The sequence below is a fragment of the Austrofundulus limnaeus genome, unplaced genomic scaffold (genome assembly GCF_001266775.1).
Source record: "Austrofundulus limnaeus strain Quisiro unplaced genomic scaffold, Austrofundulus_limnaeus-1.0 Scaffold206, whole genome shotgun sequence".
Classification (NCBI taxonomy): domain Eukaryota; kingdom Metazoa; phylum Chordata; class Actinopteri; order Cyprinodontiformes; family Rivulidae; genus Austrofundulus; species Austrofundulus limnaeus.
This window is the reverse complement of record NW_013952608.1, coordinates 352,495-371,597: the sequence shown is the minus strand read 5'-3', so window position 1 is coordinate 371,597 and position 19,103 is coordinate 352,495. Positions and strand designations below refer to the sequence as shown.

General features: G+C 37.7%; 1 protein-coding gene across 2 annotated transcripts in view; it reads right to left on the bottom strand.

Moving 5' to 3' along the window:
- Positions 1 to 16,801, bottom strand: part of rab2a (RAB2A, member RAS oncogene family) — a 28,993-nt gene extending 12,192 nt beyond the window's left edge. The window contains exons 1-6 of one of the 2 annotated variants that reach the window (XM_014018957.1): positions 16,753 to 16,801; positions 16,564 to 16,660; positions 9,132 to 9,203; positions 5,222 to 5,289; positions 2,639 to 2,721; positions 1,442 to 1,534 (exon numbers count right to left, since the gene is read on the bottom strand). In XM_014018957.1, the coding sequence (XP_013874411.1) occupies positions 1,442 to 1,534; positions 2,639 to 2,721; positions 5,222 to 5,289; positions 9,132 to 9,203; positions 16,564 to 16,609 (362 nt within the window). In that variant the 5' untranslated portion in view covers positions 16,610 to 16,660; positions 16,753 to 16,801. The other variant, XM_014018956.1, reaches the window with a different exon arrangement.
- Between the last annotated feature and the right edge of the window lie 2,302 nt (positions 16,802 to 19,103).

Sequence of the window (19,103 nt, the reverse complement as noted above, 5' to 3'; positions counted from 1 at the left end):
AGACCATTTTTCTTTACAAAACATCTCTAGTTCATTCAGGTTTGATGGTTTCCAAGCATGAACAGCTCTCTTTAAGTGACACCACAGATTTTCAATAATATTCAGGTCYGGGGACTGAGATGGCCATTCCAGAACGTTGTACTTGTTCCTCTGCATGAATGTCTTAGTAGATTTTGAGCAGTGTTTAGGGTGGTTGTCTTGTTGGAAGATCCAGCCCTGGCTTCAGCAGCTTCAGCTTTGTCACTGATTCCTGGACATTGGTCTCCAGAATCTGCTGATATTGGTTGGAATCCATGCGTCCCTCAATTTTAACAAGATTCCCAGTCCCTGTACTGGTCACACAGCCACACAGCATGATGGAACCACCACCACACTTTACTGTAGGTAGCAGGTGTTTTTCTTGGAGTGCTGTGTTCTTTTTCCTCCATGCATAACGACTCTTGTTCTGCCCAAATAACTCTATTTTAGTTTCATCAGTCCACAGCACCTTGTTCCAAAATGAAGCTGGCTTGTCCAAATGTGCTTTAGCATATCTCAAGCAGCTCTGTTTGTGATGTGGGAGTAGAAAAGGCTTCCTCTGCATCACTCTCCCATACAGCATCTCCTTGTGTAAAGTGTGCTGAATAGTTGAACGATGCACAGTGACTCCATCAGCAGCAAGATGATGCTGTAGGTCTTTGGTGCTTGTCTGTGGGTTGACTCTGACTGTTCTCAACATCCTTCGCTTCTGTTTATTGGAGATTTGTCTTGGTCTGCCACTTCCAGCCTTGACTTGAACTGTGCCTGTGGTCTTCCATTTTCTCACAATGTTTCTCACAGTGGAGACTGAAAGCTGAAATCTCTGAGATAGCTTTCTGTATCCTTCCCCTAAACCATGATGGTGAACAATCTTTGTTTTCAGCTCATTTGAAAGTTGTTTTCAGACTCCCATGCTGTGACTCTTCAGAGAAGATGCAAAGAAGAGAAAAACTTACAATTGACCCCCTTAAATACCCTTTCTCATAATTGGAGTCACCTGTGTATGGAGGTCAAGGGTCACTGAACTTACCAAACCAAATTTGAGTTCCAATAATTAATTCTAAAGGTTCTGAAATCAATAAAACGGCAATGGTGCCCAAATTTATGCACCTGCCTAATTTTGTTTAACCAATTATTGCACACTTTCTGTAAATCATAAACTTAATTTCACTTCTCAAATATCACTGTGTTTGTCCCCTATATGATATATTTAACTGATATTTTTTATCCATACAATCAATGATTTATAAAAGGTAAATCAGGAAAATTAACAAGGCTGCCCAAACTTTCGCACCCCACTGTACCAAGTTATTGTTTTACACTACAGCCATATAAACCACAGAAATGGCTGCCCTACATTGTTGATGGTCCAGTCCTATGTAGGCCAGAATGTACCCATCACTGAGGAGGGAAAAAAAGTTACCTCTTGTTGCCAATGAGCATGATGACCATATTGGAGTTGGAATGTTGGCGGGCGTCCTCTAACCAGGTCGTCAAGTGGTTGAAGGTGTCCCTTCTGTTGAAACGAGCACAGATTTCTGGTTTCAGTCTGCGTGCACTTTGAAACTAGAAGCATCACAGATCAACCATCTGCTGTTACACACAAACCAACATGATGTTAGAGATTTCACTTTCTCTTGAAAAGTGGTGAAAGATGCACGCTACTTCCTCTTGCAATGTTCGAAACCAACAACAGACTTAAAAAAAACTACTTTCTTCCTGTGTAGATCTTAACAGAATTGTAGGTCACCGTTTGTCTTTTTTATATTACTGGCCTTCAATAAACATTGCTTTGTTTTGTAAATACCTCAAATATATAGTGTACTAACCAGGTTCCTTATGTAGTTGTAGGTTATAACCAAATATTAGGGAGTGTGCATAGCCATATTAGTTATTCTTTACATTTCTTATCAAAATACCAAGCTTCAATGGTGGTCATGTTAGACCTCAAAAGTGATGCGGGCAGGTTTTCATAACAAGCTGATATTATCTGTGTTTGTGACAGACTTTTAAATGTGTTTTTCCTCTCATAAAGCTAAAGCTGACAAACAAAATAAAAAAAATTTCAAAAAACATTTTAAATCCCAAACGCCATCGGACATAAATAAACAGAACAATCGAATTACAGAACCTCATCAAGCAACTCGTCACATGGCTTCATTCATGCTTTTAGATAAGAAGCTTTAGATGTTTGCAGGCTAAATATCATCTAGATGAGGAGTAGCAGCTAGTTCAGACATGTCTGTAGTAACAGCAGGGGGGAGAGAACGCAGTGCTAACAGATCTGAGATATTCCAGTATACATGTAGGAAGGTTTTACAAAAAAAAAAAAAAAAAAAAAAAACTTCAGAAGGGACCGTTCTTCTGCCACGATGGCAGTTTTTACCCAATAGTTTAAAAGTCTTTTGTAAAAGTTTCCACTTTTTTAAACCTCCCTTCTTCTTGTTGATTTGTTAAAAGACAAAATAGAAGAATTAAATTCTGTATTTGTCAGATGATCACAACATAACGTAACTTTAAAATCGTAAAAGTACAATCAAAACTCATATAGGGCCTAGTTTTGAAAGAATGTGTACATAATTATAAATATTATAAGTGATAGTATGATTGGCTTGGTTACCTTGTAATGTCATAGACTAGCAGTGCGCCTGCTGCTCCTCTGTAGTAAGACCTGGTGATGGACCGGAAAGACTCCTGGCCAGCCTGTTATGACGAATAATAGAAAAAAACTGAAACCTAAATAATTCAAACGTCTACAGACGTGCAAATGGTAGGTTTGTCCTCAGAGCTGAGGATGGACTCAGGCTCCACCATCTCAGGCTTTATCTACTTCAGTCCTGTTTTGGAGTCCAGCTCCAGGTTTTTAGTTACCGAGAAGAGGACAGAGCAAAGCCTGTAACTGGATACACAGAGTTCTCTCTTTCACTCTCCATCTATCCATCACAGAAGCCTTACTTTCTCTCTGCTAAAACCTCCCAGTTTCTCAATTTATGCTAAACAAAGAAGGTCAAATTAGCTGCAGTGTTGCAGTATGCAAATTAGACATGTAGCATTTATGTCATACTTGACAGTCCATCCAGCTCAGCAGGTCACCTTGTACCTTCACTCCCCCCCCCCCCTTCCATTATTATCCTCTCATTGTCTCACCTTTCCTTTGTCTTCCTTCCATCACTCATCTTTTATTCCCTCCCTATCAATCTCCCCTCTTTCCATCATGGCTTTCACCATCCAGCACTTTTTTTTTTACCACCCCCTCCCCAACACAATGTCTATTCATTTTCTGTCTCCATCCAGTGTACATTAACAATGTCGTCTGTGTTCGTCCGGGCCGAAGCAGAAAACAAAACGGCACTTCATCCTAGCAGCTGCAAATCCTGCACAGCTCTGACCTCATCTGAAAAAAACAGCCAGCCAGACAGACGCACAAGCAGGAACACAGTAAGTCAATGAATCATTCAGCAAGTCAGAGAAGCAGGCAGCTAGAGTTTGTTGCTCAGAAACTCAGTACAGAGGCGATGGACTTGGCCTTTACGGTTTTACAAAACTCAGACGCACAGCTAGGTTCGGTTAGTCGGTCAGAAACCATTTCAGAAAATGAATTGGAGAAGCAAACACCACGTTAGCTAGTCACTGAGCAGCCAGTAAGTAATTCAGAGAGCAGTCAACCAGCCTGCAACACTATTAGTGAATAAATGATAAATAAGGGTGAAAGAAAGGGAACGCTGTGTCTGTCTGCCATCTGGCCAACAGGCTTGTGCACAGAAACACACACATACACACACTTATTCATATGGCAAGTGCAGCCCACACAATGATCCAAATGGTTTCTCTGTTGGTTGCTTTTTGGCGACAGTGTTTGACTGCGCAGAATCCCAGAAAGAAACAACGGCCACTCAGTCTGACAGGCTTTCATTCTGAACATAATTATCCGACACCTGGACAACCAGGTGAACAGAGTCAGTTATTTAGTGGGAAATAAAAACAGGCAGCAGACAGACACGTGAAAACCTGCACAGATAATGTTGCAGGCCTTTATGCTCAGCTACTTTTCCTGGAACTGTTATTTTACATGGAGCTCTAACACCACCTGCTGGTCAGCTGCAGGTACTGGCCATCCAACAAATAATGTTTTTTTTTTCTCTGAAACTATCGTATTTACTTGCACGCAGTGTGTCAGTGTGAAAAAGTTCAGGAAATTTACAGAAGGACCTTAAAGCAACGAACATCTTTTGGACAGGAAGCATTAATAAACAAAAATTAAAACTGCAACTCTTAACAATACAAAAATGTTGTGCCTATAAAATTAAACTTAATTTTTCATTGACCCATAAATTACTGGACAAAAAGGTCCTTCATTTAACTTACAATGACTGGAGGGCTGAAGCTGATCAGGACCCACGCAGTGTTTTAACATGGTTTATCACTTGGTTTTAATGTTGCTGGTTTGGTTGCAGTTTGAGGCCAATGGGATGGAAAGATCTGGTAAAAATTTCCAACCACTAATCTGCTCAAGTTCAGAATAACCAAAAAAGCAGAGCTTGACTAACACTTGATGGTAAATTTATTAGATAACCATGGTTCTTGTTCACCCTCAGGAGGGGTCATGGGAGTTTGCCCATCCAGTCTACAGGTGTTTTGTGGACTTGGAGAAGGCATTGGACGGTGTTCCTCGAGGTACACTGTGAGCAGCCGAGTGTGAAGCAGCTGGGATGAGGATCAGCACCTTCAAATCTGAGTGGATTGCTCTCTCCGGGTTGGAGGTGAAGTTCTGCCTCAAGTGGAGGAGTTCAAGAACCTTGGAGTATTGTTCACATGGAGCGGGAGATTGACAGACAGATCGGTGCAGCTTCTGCAGTTTTGCAAACTCTGTACCAGTCTGTTATGGCGAAGAGGGAGCTGAGCTGTAAGGCAAAACTCACTGTTTAACGGTCAGTCTATGTTTCTACCCCCACCTATGGCCACGAAGGTCAGGTAGTGACCAAAAGAACAAGATCGCGAGTACAGGTGGTCAAAATGTATTTTCTCCACTGGGTAGCTGGACTCACCTTTCAATTATATTTAACTAAAAAAGGGCTATGGTTTACCTCTCTAATTAATGCTTGTTGGTTGTTTTACAGTTCTCCATCTGCAGCAACAGCTAAAGAGAATGGTTCTTAAAAACAAAAACAACAACAAAAAAAAAAACATTTAATATTTTATTTACCGTGTCCCAGATCTGCAGTTTGATCTGTTTGCCATCTATAGTGATCATCCTTGCTCCAAACTCCACACCTGAACAGACAAAAACAAATTAAAAATGGGAATAATTAGGTACTGAATAATTTATGAGTTCAGCTAATAGTAAGCTGAGACTTGAGTGTCATAAGAACAAACAAAAGGAAAAAAAAGGAGATAAACATCTTTTAACTCTTCCACTGCACGTACAAGTATAATTATGAGTTATTGCAGTACACAGAATTTACATAGGCTTGAAAATGTTAATTTATTGAATATAAAATTAAACAGATATTAAGTAACTTCTTAATCCTAACTGTCAATGACTTTGCTTCCACCCTTCATATTAAAACATTCAAATCTGTTAAGAAGCACAGTAGTAATTCTGAGGTTCCTGCAGTGAGGTTCACTGTGGATCCTAAACACCAAGTGGAAGGATGATGTCAAGAAAAAAATAAAAATAAAATAAAACTAGAACTGCAAAGCAGTTATGACCGGGGTCCAAGCCCTTTTATGCATGTCAGCCTTTGTCATGTTGTTTGTAGCATATTGTTGATCTTGTGCACAACAGAATTTTAGTTTTATGGGTAATATTAACAATGTGTGGTTCAGGCTGTAGTGTAATAAAGTTCATGTCAGTTGGTACTACTGCTTAAGAGATATAAACATAATGCATTTCTGGCGCCCCCTATAGTTTGGTTGATTTGAAACTTTGAATACTTGCTCAGAAACAATAATTGGATACTTGACATGAGTTTGATGTTGATATGTGTTAACATACATAAATGACTGTCATTTTTGTTAATGCTAACAAGCTAGCTTTGCATAAAAATGAATATAACTTGATCAGGCAAAAACCAAACAACTTTTCCTGAACATCGTTTGAAGAGACCCTATTCTAGGTGCTACTTGGGAAGTTTCATGGTTAATGGAATTGTGCCTTTGGAGGAGATAATTTTTAAAGTTTTGCCATATTATGCCAATTTGCATAAATAACATTACATTTTTTAAACAAACATATATTTTATCAAAAATACTGTACAGATGAACAATTAAGGGGCCACAATAATTTTAATAATTGGGCTAAGTATACAGGAGTTACAGATCAAAATGTTTCACACATCGTCTTAGCACCACCTATTGGTGGACTCATGCAAATTTTTAGTATTAGATAGAGGTTTGTGTGCTTTATTTTTGCTGTGAAAAACTTGTCAAAATCTCTGACGATTTAGGCTCCATAAATGATTATATGAAAATTTTCATTTATGAAAGTATAGGCCACGCCCACTTTATTTGTKCATAATGATCTTGCTAATTTAGGTTAAAATCAAGGGTCTGTAGGTCCTTGAAAAATTTCATGAATATCCGATAAGCCATTGTTGCGTGAAAATGTTTTGTGGTTTATAGCGCCCCCTATGCCTCAATAATAGTAAAATTTGGTGCCCCAACTCAGAACAGACTCCTGTACTGCACATACGATTTTCATCTTATTATATACTACTATTTTGAAGATATAGCAAAATTTCTGTTTAGCTAGCTTGCCTAAGCTATTTGCCTAGGCATAACTCAAGCATTTTAATATTTTTACACTTGTCCTTGAAGACTATTTAGGATGGTGAGTTTCGTGGCGATCAGACTTTAAATCTTAAAAACAAATCCAAAAGAAGTTTTTGCAAATTTTGCGTTGTAGAAAAAAAAAAGTTTAGGCGGAAATGGGCGTGCCCTATTCCTTGTGACTCAGTGGTGTCCAGGGATTATGCGGCTATAAGCCAAAAATTTTAGTGTCTTACGGTTTAGAATCCAGCAAACCAAATGCAAAGACCTTGATTACGGCGCCCCCTATAGGTTGACATGTCTGATTATTTTTCTCCTCCGTACCCGTAACCCTATTCAACTATCCTGTTAAAAACTTCTTCATAGTCCTTGCGGTTTGGGCTCCAGTATGAGTTTTTCGGCAGAAAAATAATAATAATAATAATAATAATAATAATAAAAAACGGAACAGATACAATAGGGTTCCATGCTCCGCTGGAGACATGGAAACGCTGCTGCTTTGCAGCTGCGTTACCCTGCTCCCTCGGGCTTGGACCCCTAAAAAATCAACTTAGTGTATTTTTTCACAATTTTTCAAGTAGACAAAAACAATAGTCAAACAATTTTACTGACTGACAAAATACTGACTGTTAAGGCTGTTTTGGTCTAAATATGTTCTTGTTTATTTGGCTTATTGGCAGCGTTAGCACACTCAAACCAGTTTAAGTCCAGATCACTGGTCACTTCTACAATTATTTTGTTGGTTAGAAGTAAGGCTGGGCGATTATTTGATCACGATTATTGATTGAGAAAAAATTCAGGTTGATCACGGTGATCAGCTGTGAGCCTCTTACTCGATCAAACATGGCGGAAATGTGTGCGACAACAGCCAGTCAGAATCCACCTTCTCCTGCTCCATTTCCGTTTATAAGTTGTTAATGAAACGCGGACGAAATCACAGCATTAACTAAACAAAATGTAAGCCAGTATAAAACACTGAATCTCACAGAGTTCGCTTATTTGGGCGAGTTTCTGAGGTATTTTGGCCGCTGTCGCTTCCTGTACCTGCTGTTAGCAGCTAACAGACACACAGGGTGAGCTCTGAGCTGCCCTCCCGAGGGAGGAGGGAAAAAGAAAAGAGAACCACGATGCGCGTCTCGTTAAAACAAAAACGTTCTCCAAAAATATGAAGCGGTCTTAGGGTAACGTTTAGGACAGAACAATGTCCCAGCGGTTCTTCATTTATCTGGAGAAGAACTATTCTGTAAGTTTTATCGGCACAGGATTGGCTGGACGCGACGTGAAGACCACTTCCTGTCTGAGTCTCATCACAAACAGCAGCTGAGAGATGAAGCAAACTCCTGAACAAAAGTAATGAGCTTCAGTCCTATCCAGTTGGCTAATGTGCACAAATTGTTGCTGTTTGTAGGGTTTATGTTTATGACATATTTAATATGAAATTCAATTCTAAAACTTTAATTTTACAAAAGGGTAACTTTATTAATGTGAGATTCTTTGATTTCATGTTCTATTGAACTACAGCTATTTGTTATATTAGTGAAAGTGAAATTACAGCCATTATTTTTTTTGTAGCTATTTATTTGTTAAATTATTTTTCAGTCACTTTTTAGGTTAACAAAAAAATTGTGATATTAATCATGATCGGATATGAAAAAATTAATCATGATCTTTTTTTTTTTAGTTTTACTATATCACCCAGCCCTAGTTAGAAGATGAAAAGTTTGAGTGTGACAACTCTTCAAACACAATCCTTTGTACAGTGCTTTCATGTTACACCCACTTTATGTTAGATAAATACGGTGATTGACCAAACCCTACACCGGCTGTCTGAAAATCTGTTTGAACAGGAGGCCAGAAGCTTTCTGCCACAGCAGAGGAAACATGAGCCGTGGTCCCTGGGCTTATATCATACCTTATTATATGTGATGCATTGATACAGCTACTATACAAAGTGCTAAGACTTCATTTATAGAGCGTCCATTTGCAGTACAGATCAGGAAAAGGTTAAGCAAGACAAAAATAGGGGTTAAGTTTCATCAGTTGTATATTTCTTTTAACTGTGTTCATGACTCTATAACATCCTGGTGGTGTCTGGTTAGTTGACTGTGACTTGATCAGTCTGAATGTCAGCGAGATCACTAAAACAAGTTCCAAAGCATCAGTTCAGTCAATAATAATCTGTCATTGATACTGAACGTACAGTTAATTAAGTTCACCTCGTCAGCCTCATGGCAACAACACAACTTGTGCGTTCGTGTGTGTAGTTTGTGATTGTTAAATTATTGTGACATTTAACATCTAACTAAATAGCTTTATTGATGGTAATGGAGGATGTGGACTCTTACCGATAGTGAGGTCGTGAACTGGCTGAAACCTCTTGTCTGTGAACTGTAGTAATAGACATGATTTTCCCACACCTGAAAAGAAAAATAATGGGTTTTCGCTGAGACAAAGCTAGGAGAGTTAAACAAATAAAGAACGCCAAATGTTTTAATAAAATCATTTACATTTACAAGTTTCACACACAGAGCAGAGACACTTTGCCGCTTGTAGGTGGGATGCTCAGCAGGGAGTCACATATGTACAGCAGGATTTATTGTCTCGTGAATACAACACATGCATATTTAATATGGGAACTTGGAAATCAGCATCCGGTTCAAGCGGACCCAGCAGGGAGCTTACACTCGTTTTCCAGCACAGACTCAGCTAACTAACTGTTGGTGAGCTAAATGACCAGCTGGCTACTTTCTAAGTGTGATGGCACAATTTTTTCCCCCTCACCAAAAGGGCACTAATGAATCTGCTTGTGATTAACACAACTACGCACATGACTGCAGCTTTGAATGTTGACATCTGCCACAGATACACAAGAACTTAAAACAGACCTAAACTACAAGTCTTTAAATCATGAAGAAAAGGAAGTTCTGCGGATCATCACAATTATACAACACTTGAAAACACAAGAAAGCAAAGGAAGTTATTTTCAATGTAACAATAATATTGCAGATGACTGAACTGCAATAAATCTTAGCTCATTATGTATTTCAAGCACCACGCCTTCATGTTATACATGTTAAAAATATATTTGGTCAACCTAACATGGCAAAAAATAAGAAGAGAAATTGATTAGTGGAGAAAATGTGGGTTTTATTGCAAATATGGTCATGACAATATTAAAAGAACAATATTGCACGTTGCATGTTGTTCTAACGCTGTGAAGCCAGATTTGTTAGCAAATGTGTGTCATATTGTCAGAGGCCATCAGATAAGAACAAAGTGAGTTATTTCCTTCAACACTCTCAGGTGTCACTATTACTAAAAGATTTCAAAACCAAAGTGAACAAATCTGTGCGAGTATTCAGTGTTCTTCATAACAAAAATCATTACATCATACATATGGGAATAGACTTACGTAGCAACAGACTTTCTTTAAACAAACAAATCTATTTGGATTTATGCATGAAAGAATGGAAGCGTGTCGATGTTCAACTTCTCCCTTTTAAATTTACAACCCTGAGACTAACCTGTTGTTGTGGGACAGAATGAGACAAGATGCTGGTTAACAAAGCAAAGTTGACCATCTATAAGTACGCTCACATGTGTTTGTGTGAAACGTTGCACGGAAGATGAGAGGAAGTGAGGAGGTGGTGAGAAGGAGAGACAAGGAAGTGACAGGAAAGGACACGGAGCTCCTCCTCAGCGGTTTCCAAGGCTCCCCGCTGCCAGGCCGTGGCGTTGCTAGGCAGGGGCCGTGTGATGAGGACAATAAAAGATGGAGGGATCTACAGGAGAGAAGCCAAATAAAGACGCAATAATCACGCCATCATCAGCTCCATCATACTGAACTGTGGGGTCAGTGGACACCTGCGTATTTCTCTACTAAAACGAGACAGCACTGAAAACGTTAATGTATACTGTGTAACTTGGTAGGTTTTTCCAATTAGCTAATCACATCACAATCAATCAGCATTTCTGTCCAAGAGGTAACAGCATGGTGCTACAGAGGAAGAGAAAACTCTACAGCCGCCTATAATCAAAGCCTGTTAGGTTTTCAGCGTGAGAGAGGGTATAATTATGGTTGTAATTAGTGGAGAACTATGTAATGTTTCTGTAAAGGCCCTTTCTTTCAGCTTCTAACCCTCCTAGTGTTTATCAGAAAACAAGACAATAACCTGCATCTGCTTGTAACCTTAATATGAGGAGGAAAATCATGACTGGATATTTTATCCTCTCACACATGATTCACAGCAGGAGGCTTTCTAAAGACATCATCAGAGGTACAGGACAGGTTGAATAACTGGGAGACAAAGTTATAGAGGCCAGATTGAGACGGTTTGGACACGTGCAGAGGAGGGACGGTGAATATATTGATAGAGGGATGTTAGAGATGCTGCTGCCAGGGATAAGAGTAGGGATGCACGATATATCAGCATTAATATTGGTATCTGTCCAATGTGTAAAACTGGGCTGATATTAACATTTGATATTGATTTTACACTTTTTATCTTTGTGTTTCTGTTTTGGGAGGGGAGATGGTTGGTTGAGCAGCATCTGTTTGATCATGATAGTGATATTGATGCTGCGTGGTCAGGAATAACTAAAGTAGAGAGTCATGTCAGAGGTCTGGTTGTTTATTTACTGTATCAAAAAAAGACCCAAGTGTGTTTGTGTGTATATGTATAATATAATTTGTGTGTTTGTGTAATATCAGTAAACATTGGATATCGGCCATAACAGCAATAAATATATCGATATCAGCTGAAATTTTCACATCGGTGCATCCCTACTAAAGAGGAGAAAGATGGATGGTGTTAGAAAGGACAGAGGACAGAGTGAGGTGGAGGAGGATGAGTCGCTATGGCAAGTCCTGAAAAGGGAACAGCCCAAAAGAAAAAGAAGTCGTCGTCGTCATCAACATACCTGGAAATACAAGTGTGTGTGTCTACATCGTGCAAGAGGTAGAACATGATGCAAAGACTTATGCGGAAATTTTTCTTTGATTGCGCTCCTAAATGTCTCCCCTCTGGAAGATGTCCACAACAGTTTACAACTTCAAGCTTGAACGAGTAAAAAAAACAACAACAACAACTTAAGTCACTGAGTAACACCAGCTTGACTCGATAGATGTTAACAAAAAAAAAAAAAACATCTGCCCAAAGAAAGTGAAAGATTTAAATGTTGCTGAGTCAGGAAAACTTGAATTTCAGATTGTTTGGTGTGGCTGATCCACAGCTTAGTTTATTACACACAAGGACACCTGGTTAATGTGGTTTTCCAGTTTCTGAAAGCTGGCTGCTGTCATAGCAACCAGTCCTTCATCACCAAGGTCCTTACGAGATGTCTTAGCAAACTAAATATAAGATATCAGGGCTTTACTTATACGTCCACCAATTTAATCCTATTTTTGAATCATATTTCAGGAAGAATGCAGACATGTTCAAATCAAATCAAAAATCAATTGAAAAAGTAAAGGAACATAAAACTTAAACTGGCATCAAATGAGAAGAGATATGTTTGTTTTTCACAGGCCTGTGTGCTGCTCTGCTCACTTACAGCAGTAACCTGAAGCTTAATGAGGTCTGTATCACAATCCCTGCTGACGAGTTCAGCATGACGCCGGTCCACACGACCTGTCCTCACACCTTTATTAATGTGTCTTTAGGMATGGCTATTTATGATCATACTTTAGTTATTAATTGTCCAATTACTTGTCAGGTCATTAATGCTAAAGGTCAAAAAGTTCAAGTTTTAAAACAAATGCTGGAGATTCCTGTGGTCTAAGGGTCAAATTGTACTAAGTAAGTGACTTGCTTCATGTTGCGTACAATAAGAACAATTTCTAATACATTCATTGGATTATCAGCTCTTACATGTTTATTAGAAACAGTGGGAACCACACTTATGACTCAGTTTAATTTGGTTATGATCACTGTAATAATGTTCTTCAGAAACTGAAGGGCCTAGCTAAGCTGAATTATAAATCCAAATGAAAAAAGAAACCCAAACAGGCTTTAACAAAAACTCTGCTATGGTTTCTGTTTATTTTTAGCAGCAATAATTTCTGTTTAATATATTTGTTTAAGCCTAACCACCTCGTTTTCCTCCCACACTGGTTTATCAAGTGCTAAGTGAATGTTTACACAAACACACAAACTCCACAACTGATCCAGGACCGATACAAAAAGGTTTTGGTGACCGAATCATGCATTTATATTACTAGCTCAAAACCAACGTTCTACAGTATTTCTTAAAACTGAATGGAGCTGAAGAAAAAAAAATGTCAAGAGTGAATTTAACATCTGCAGAAACCATTTCACAGAAGACTATTTTTGAACATAGCCGAGGCTATAATTTTCTGTTTGGATCCTGCGTCTCTGAACAGACTGGCTGGAGGCCTCAAGTCCAGTTAAGAAGATATTTACTACAATATATTTTATACATAAAACAGTTCAACCAAAAGTCATTTTTGTTTCTGTTTTGCCTTTAAATAGAGACTGAACTAGTGTAAGGATTGTTTTAGGACTTTGACAATAAGAGAATATGAGAATTTAAATCAATGCCCAGTACGCCCAGAACACCAAGCTGGTTTACTCAGTAGGCTGCTTAGGAATGTAATATTTAGAAAATACCAGTGGCATATTGACAACCTAACATATTCAATTACTCTCAGAAGATAAAATAAAATTTAGCTACATTTATAAAGATTAACTTACAAGAGAAATGGCTTAGAAAAAAATCTATACCATATTGACATTTACAGCAACAAGTTTCTGATAGCAGGAAGATCGTTTCATGACCTGCATTTACTTCAAATCTCCAAAATCTGACTGACTGGCATCAAGTCTTTCCCGTACTTCAGCTTTAAGATAGCTGGATGAATGAAAAGATGGAATTTAATCAGCATTTCTAACTTGTCCTGTTAAACAGCTTGTGTTGGGAAACTGACAAGAGAACATGGCTTAAAGTAAAACAAATGATAAAGGAGAAACTGAAGACTTTACAATGAGATAAACCAARGAGTGATAGAACCAGGAAGCCTGGAACAATCTCATCTTTGTCTTTACCTAATAGACAAAGTTGTTTGCTTGGATTCAACACTGCACTTTCCTACAAAAAGACCCGCCCAACTGAAGACACGTCCAATTACTGCRGTTCATAACCAGATATAATTAAAGACAGATAAAACACAGCTAGTACCAGCAAGGGAATCTGCATAAGTCTGCAAAAAAAGGAGATACAAATCTGTCAAGTTTGTATCTAATAACCACATATATACATCTATGAGTATAAAAATGTACATCTGTTCAAATTAATCTGAGAATATTTCTCCAGGCAGGTGTTTAATGCAGGATATGTGAATAAATATTATCTTACATAGATTATTGGTAAACACATTATTATGAACAGTTAGGAATTAAAGACAAAATAAAGTACATTATATATAGATATAAAACAGTTTAGACTCTTGCTAAATGTGAACTGTATGGTTTTATTTATACATGTACAATCTGAAACCATTACTATTGATAATTTTTCTTCCACAACTCTACAAYGACAAGACATACTGTTCTGTGTCACTTTATTTTGAGTAAGGTTTTGTTGCATTAAATCTTACATAAAACGGAGAGAACTAAAGGTTTGAGAAGTTTCAGCTATTTATGTCTTTGATGTATGCTACCATGTTACACAAAATGATATTTATTCATAGATCAACAGATTTTTATGTTGAATGCTCTTTCCAGTAGAACATAATGTTAAGAAACTTCAATTTTTTAAAATAAATATCATCATACAACTTACTCAAAAGTTTACATGTTACAAGTTTAACATCTGATAAAGGCAGATTCTGGAGGGAAAAATGGAAAGGACTACAATGAAAACAACTGTTTTTTTCCTGTAGCACTTTAGATATGTTTAGAAACGTTTCTGAAGAGGTCCAAAAGCTTCCTACCACATAATATAATGGAAATGTGACTGTTTTTWAAAAAACCTGCTGAGCATTTCAGTCTTTAATATTCTACGGTTTCTTTCCATTCTACATAAAAATAGACAATCATTTAATTTCTTGTGGCTTCACAAAGTAGGGTTGAGCGATAYTGGCAAAAAAATTAATCTCGATTAATTGTGGTATTTAGCCGATATTGATTAATTTGACGATTAATCCCCTGGAGTCCCTGGACACCCTTATGTCCTAGTCATATGACCAATTTAGTGGGAAAGATTTGCTCTCTGTAAAAATCTGTTCCAAATTGTAAAAAATTACAGACTTCGGGCTATACATCGAATTTTAAATTGTGTTGATAGATAAATAAATTACATTTTTTTAAAAAAATGTTCATCATATTTGAAGCGGAGAGGAGCACCAAGCAGACCGCCTGGGGAAATATCCAGTCAATCTGCCTGGTRGCATTAATCCTATTAATTGTCAAGTGCCAAAAAAATAATCGATTAATGTTTTTCAGACGATTAATTGCACACGATACGATTATGCCCAACCCTATCACAAAGACAATAAAGCATGGATGAAATGTTAAATACGAACATTTTCAAATCATAAATGTGTAAAAGATATGTTTCTCTGAAGCTGTGAGACGAGAAAATTTAGTAAATAAAAATGATAGCTGTTGCAATGTGCACTCAATCATTTTGTGAAGAAAGATCACACCTGCTGATAAAAGCTCACACTGAAATTAGATCTGGCACAAACACATGTAATGAAACTAGAACTGGAAAAAATAAATACTTGGCTGCAGCTCAACTCATGTTCATTACTAGAAAACAACACAAACATATTATGCAATATTCTGTTAGTAAACAAGCAGTAAACCATGATACTGTAATTACTTAAGTTTATTTAACATACAGGAAAAGGGAGGGATTTTCTTATACATGTAAAAAAAAAAAACAGTACTACTTTGATTATTTTATCTAAGGACTAGACAGACCTCTCTGAATCATGTCTTTTTTCTAGTTCTTCATTAAAGTGCAGGATCCTGAGATTTCTCTATTACTATTAAACCAGCCTGTGGAACATTAATGCTGCATCGTTATTTTACAGCAGCAGTTGAAATGCACCTTGTTGTCATACCGCAAGCTAACAGGGCCCTCATCATATCATCTGCAAACTGTAAACAGATGACATTATCTTTGTATTTAGTGGCTATCCACTAAAAACCAACGCGAGATAAAATCCAAAGGCCTTAATAATAGAAGTGTATCGTTAACTTGTTAACTGGGGACACGTCTGACATATATAACAAAAAATYGGAGGTGCACTACGCCATTTCGGGGTTTATTTAAGGCTTTAGCTTGGCGTTCAGGCCTTTTTTAATATGAAGCTATGCTAATACGCTAACTCTGTTACTGATGGACTCAGAACCCAAAACATACATTATTTTGTTCCAATGCAGCAGGCTGTATTATAATGTTAATTTGCTGTCGTGACAGGTATTTGTTGAGCACTTGGTCGTTTCGTTAGCAGCCTGTGGCTAACACCCCCACACCCTCGACGCAAACCGGACAAAAGGCCCAACATCTGCCAGTGTCAACAACTTCTACACTACGATAAAGACGGGGGAACCTGTGACAAAACTCCTGTCTTTATTTGGCGGTTATTGCCAGTGTGTTTTTAAATATTCAGCTATTTTAATAGTCAAGGGAATGGAGCTGTCAACCCCAACCCTTGCGTCTCTGCTTTTACCACGTCATTGGACTATCCAACGCTGCGGAAATACACCGCTAAAGCTAAGTGCTAACCGAATGCTAACTGGAGCTTACCCGTGTCCCCGATGATGATGTATTTGAAGAGATACGCGTACGCCATGGCCCCTGGGTTTTGCAGTCAACTGTCTCAACTGTTACACCTTCGTAAAACCTAGTGTGAACCGTGTAAAAAGAGGATTTGACAGCTTGTCAGCCTATTTTTTTCTGTGTCGGCGCTGAGGAAGGAACAATAAACAGCCAGACCTTCGGCTCTACGTCACTCGGTCCGCCCCCGCCACGCTACAGAATGATACGTTCAAGTCCTGCTCGGAAACGCCGGACAGTACACCCGAAGGCTGTATAATGTGCGCACTTCACGGTGTTAAATTGATAGAAAAGTGCTTCAGCCCCTGTAACACACCTAAAATGTAATCCTAATTTTAAGTGCCAATAACTTTTCTGATCACTAAGAGCAATGGAGCAGAAAAAAAACTAAAGTTGTTAAAATAAAATTAAAAATATTGATTATTCACAAATTCACATTTCTTGACTTTCTAAAATCACCGTGTTGAGTCAGCATTTCTATCCTAAGAGATAAAGTGATCTACAGATACATATTTTGTTTTAATTCTTCACAGAAAAACATTTATTCGATCTGTAGATTTTTAAAGCAAAAGCTCAAGAAACACAGATTCTTTAAAAAATTATAAACAAAATAGTACTCATTTTTGGACACTTTCTCTCACAGTTAACAAAGGCATCCATGTAAAATTAATGGTAGGCTATACACTTGTGGAATTATAGATAAAATCTGCACAGTGATACTTTTTTTTGTTCTTCGATCGATGATTTTTACCACGTTCTTGTCAAACATCAAATAAATCTGTTTAAACACATAATGTATCAACTGACTGCAAGTTGGGAAAAAATACAAAAAGCTAAGCAATCACATTAAACAAACTCCCTGAGCTTCATAGGGAGAATTAACCTCAAACATGAAAGAAAGTTTGGGAAACAGAAACTGTGGAAATATGACTCACAAAGAAAATCTCCAGAAAATGGGGAAGTGAAAAACTCAGGAAGCTGCAGTTTGAGCTTGTGGGATCAGTCAGGACCATGAGCGAGACATGAATGTTTTACAGCTTTAATAACACATACATCTAAATGTAGAGGATATTTACACTCCTGGCAGAACTACCTCATAAATCTGTTTTCTTAATATTGACCCCTGAGTTCCATGGAATTGATAAAGGAAATTTTAATAAATTAAAGTTTATTTGATGAGAAATATAGGCCTAAGTAAAATTATTCTTTAGTCACAAATGCAAATGTCTTGAATTCATCATCATGTGATCCTATTTTTGATCCATATTTCAGTGGGCTCACGCTGTAGCAGATGACTGGTTACTAACTGTCATCTGGTTCTGACTTACGATCATTACAAGGCTCGCTAAACTGCATCCAGTGATTATTTCTTGAAAGTTTCATTAACATCTGTCTGGTAGCTCATGAAATATTTTACTAATAGAAACAGAAACAAATTTCAGACAAAAATATTAGCACTCATGTGTTTGGACCCAGCCTCAACAACCACACCTTTAGGTCTGAATTATAACCATTTGCGTTGTGGTTTTAAAAAGAGCCTTTAGATTTTTTTATTTAATCAAATAATAAGAGATAAGCTGTTGTTAATCTGTTGTTATGATTGTTTTCATATATACAAACATGACAAGACATGTTGATTAGAATTGAGAGAAAGATGAAGACTGACCTGCATTCTGTATAATGACCACTAGAGGGAAACGTCTCCAATTTTCATGAGAAACTTCTGGTTCTCCCTGATTCTTTACATCAGTAAACCTGCCTGTGTGCAAAAACTCTAAATCTTTTGTTTTCTCTTTGATAGAGTTTTACGTTTAATTTACAAATTCACGCTTAGATTGAAACGAAACTGATCAAAATTAGGTCCAAAGCAAGGATTTTGTTCATTTCTCTTACACATTCTGTGAGAGATAAACAGAAAGTGTCTCAGAGTTTTAATCCAGCTATAGAGTGTGAGTTCACTCAGATGTGGACCACAGGCAGAGTTCTTCATGTTCTGGTTCTGGATGTACGGCAGGGAAACGAGGGAGCCTGCCTTCATTTCTGTGGCTCCAAGGACAGTTTCCAGATAAAGAATGTAGGGTAATTAATCATCAGCCTTGAGGTAATGGGTTACAAAAGAAAGAAATGAACCAAAAATGAACAAGCGGGACAACTAATTAATTTAACTAAGTTTCTTAAAAATAAACTTAGATGTTAAAACATGTTGCTAACAATTCGATTTTTGTCATGAAAGACAAATAAAACTTATAAGATCAATGTGATTTTACTAATATTAAATATGGGAAAGTCACAGCTTTTTGATTTTTCATGTTTTTCATCTTGAAGTCATTAAAGTTGGAGAACAGTCAGGCCTTTCATTCATTCTCCCCATCCTGTCATTTTCTTTCTGTTTTCTTTACCATCGCTGTTTCCTTCACCCAGGGGTGGGTCTGTGGCCTCCAAGAGAAACACAAGCATGACTTTCCTGCCAGCATATTCCAACACACACACACACACACACACACACACAC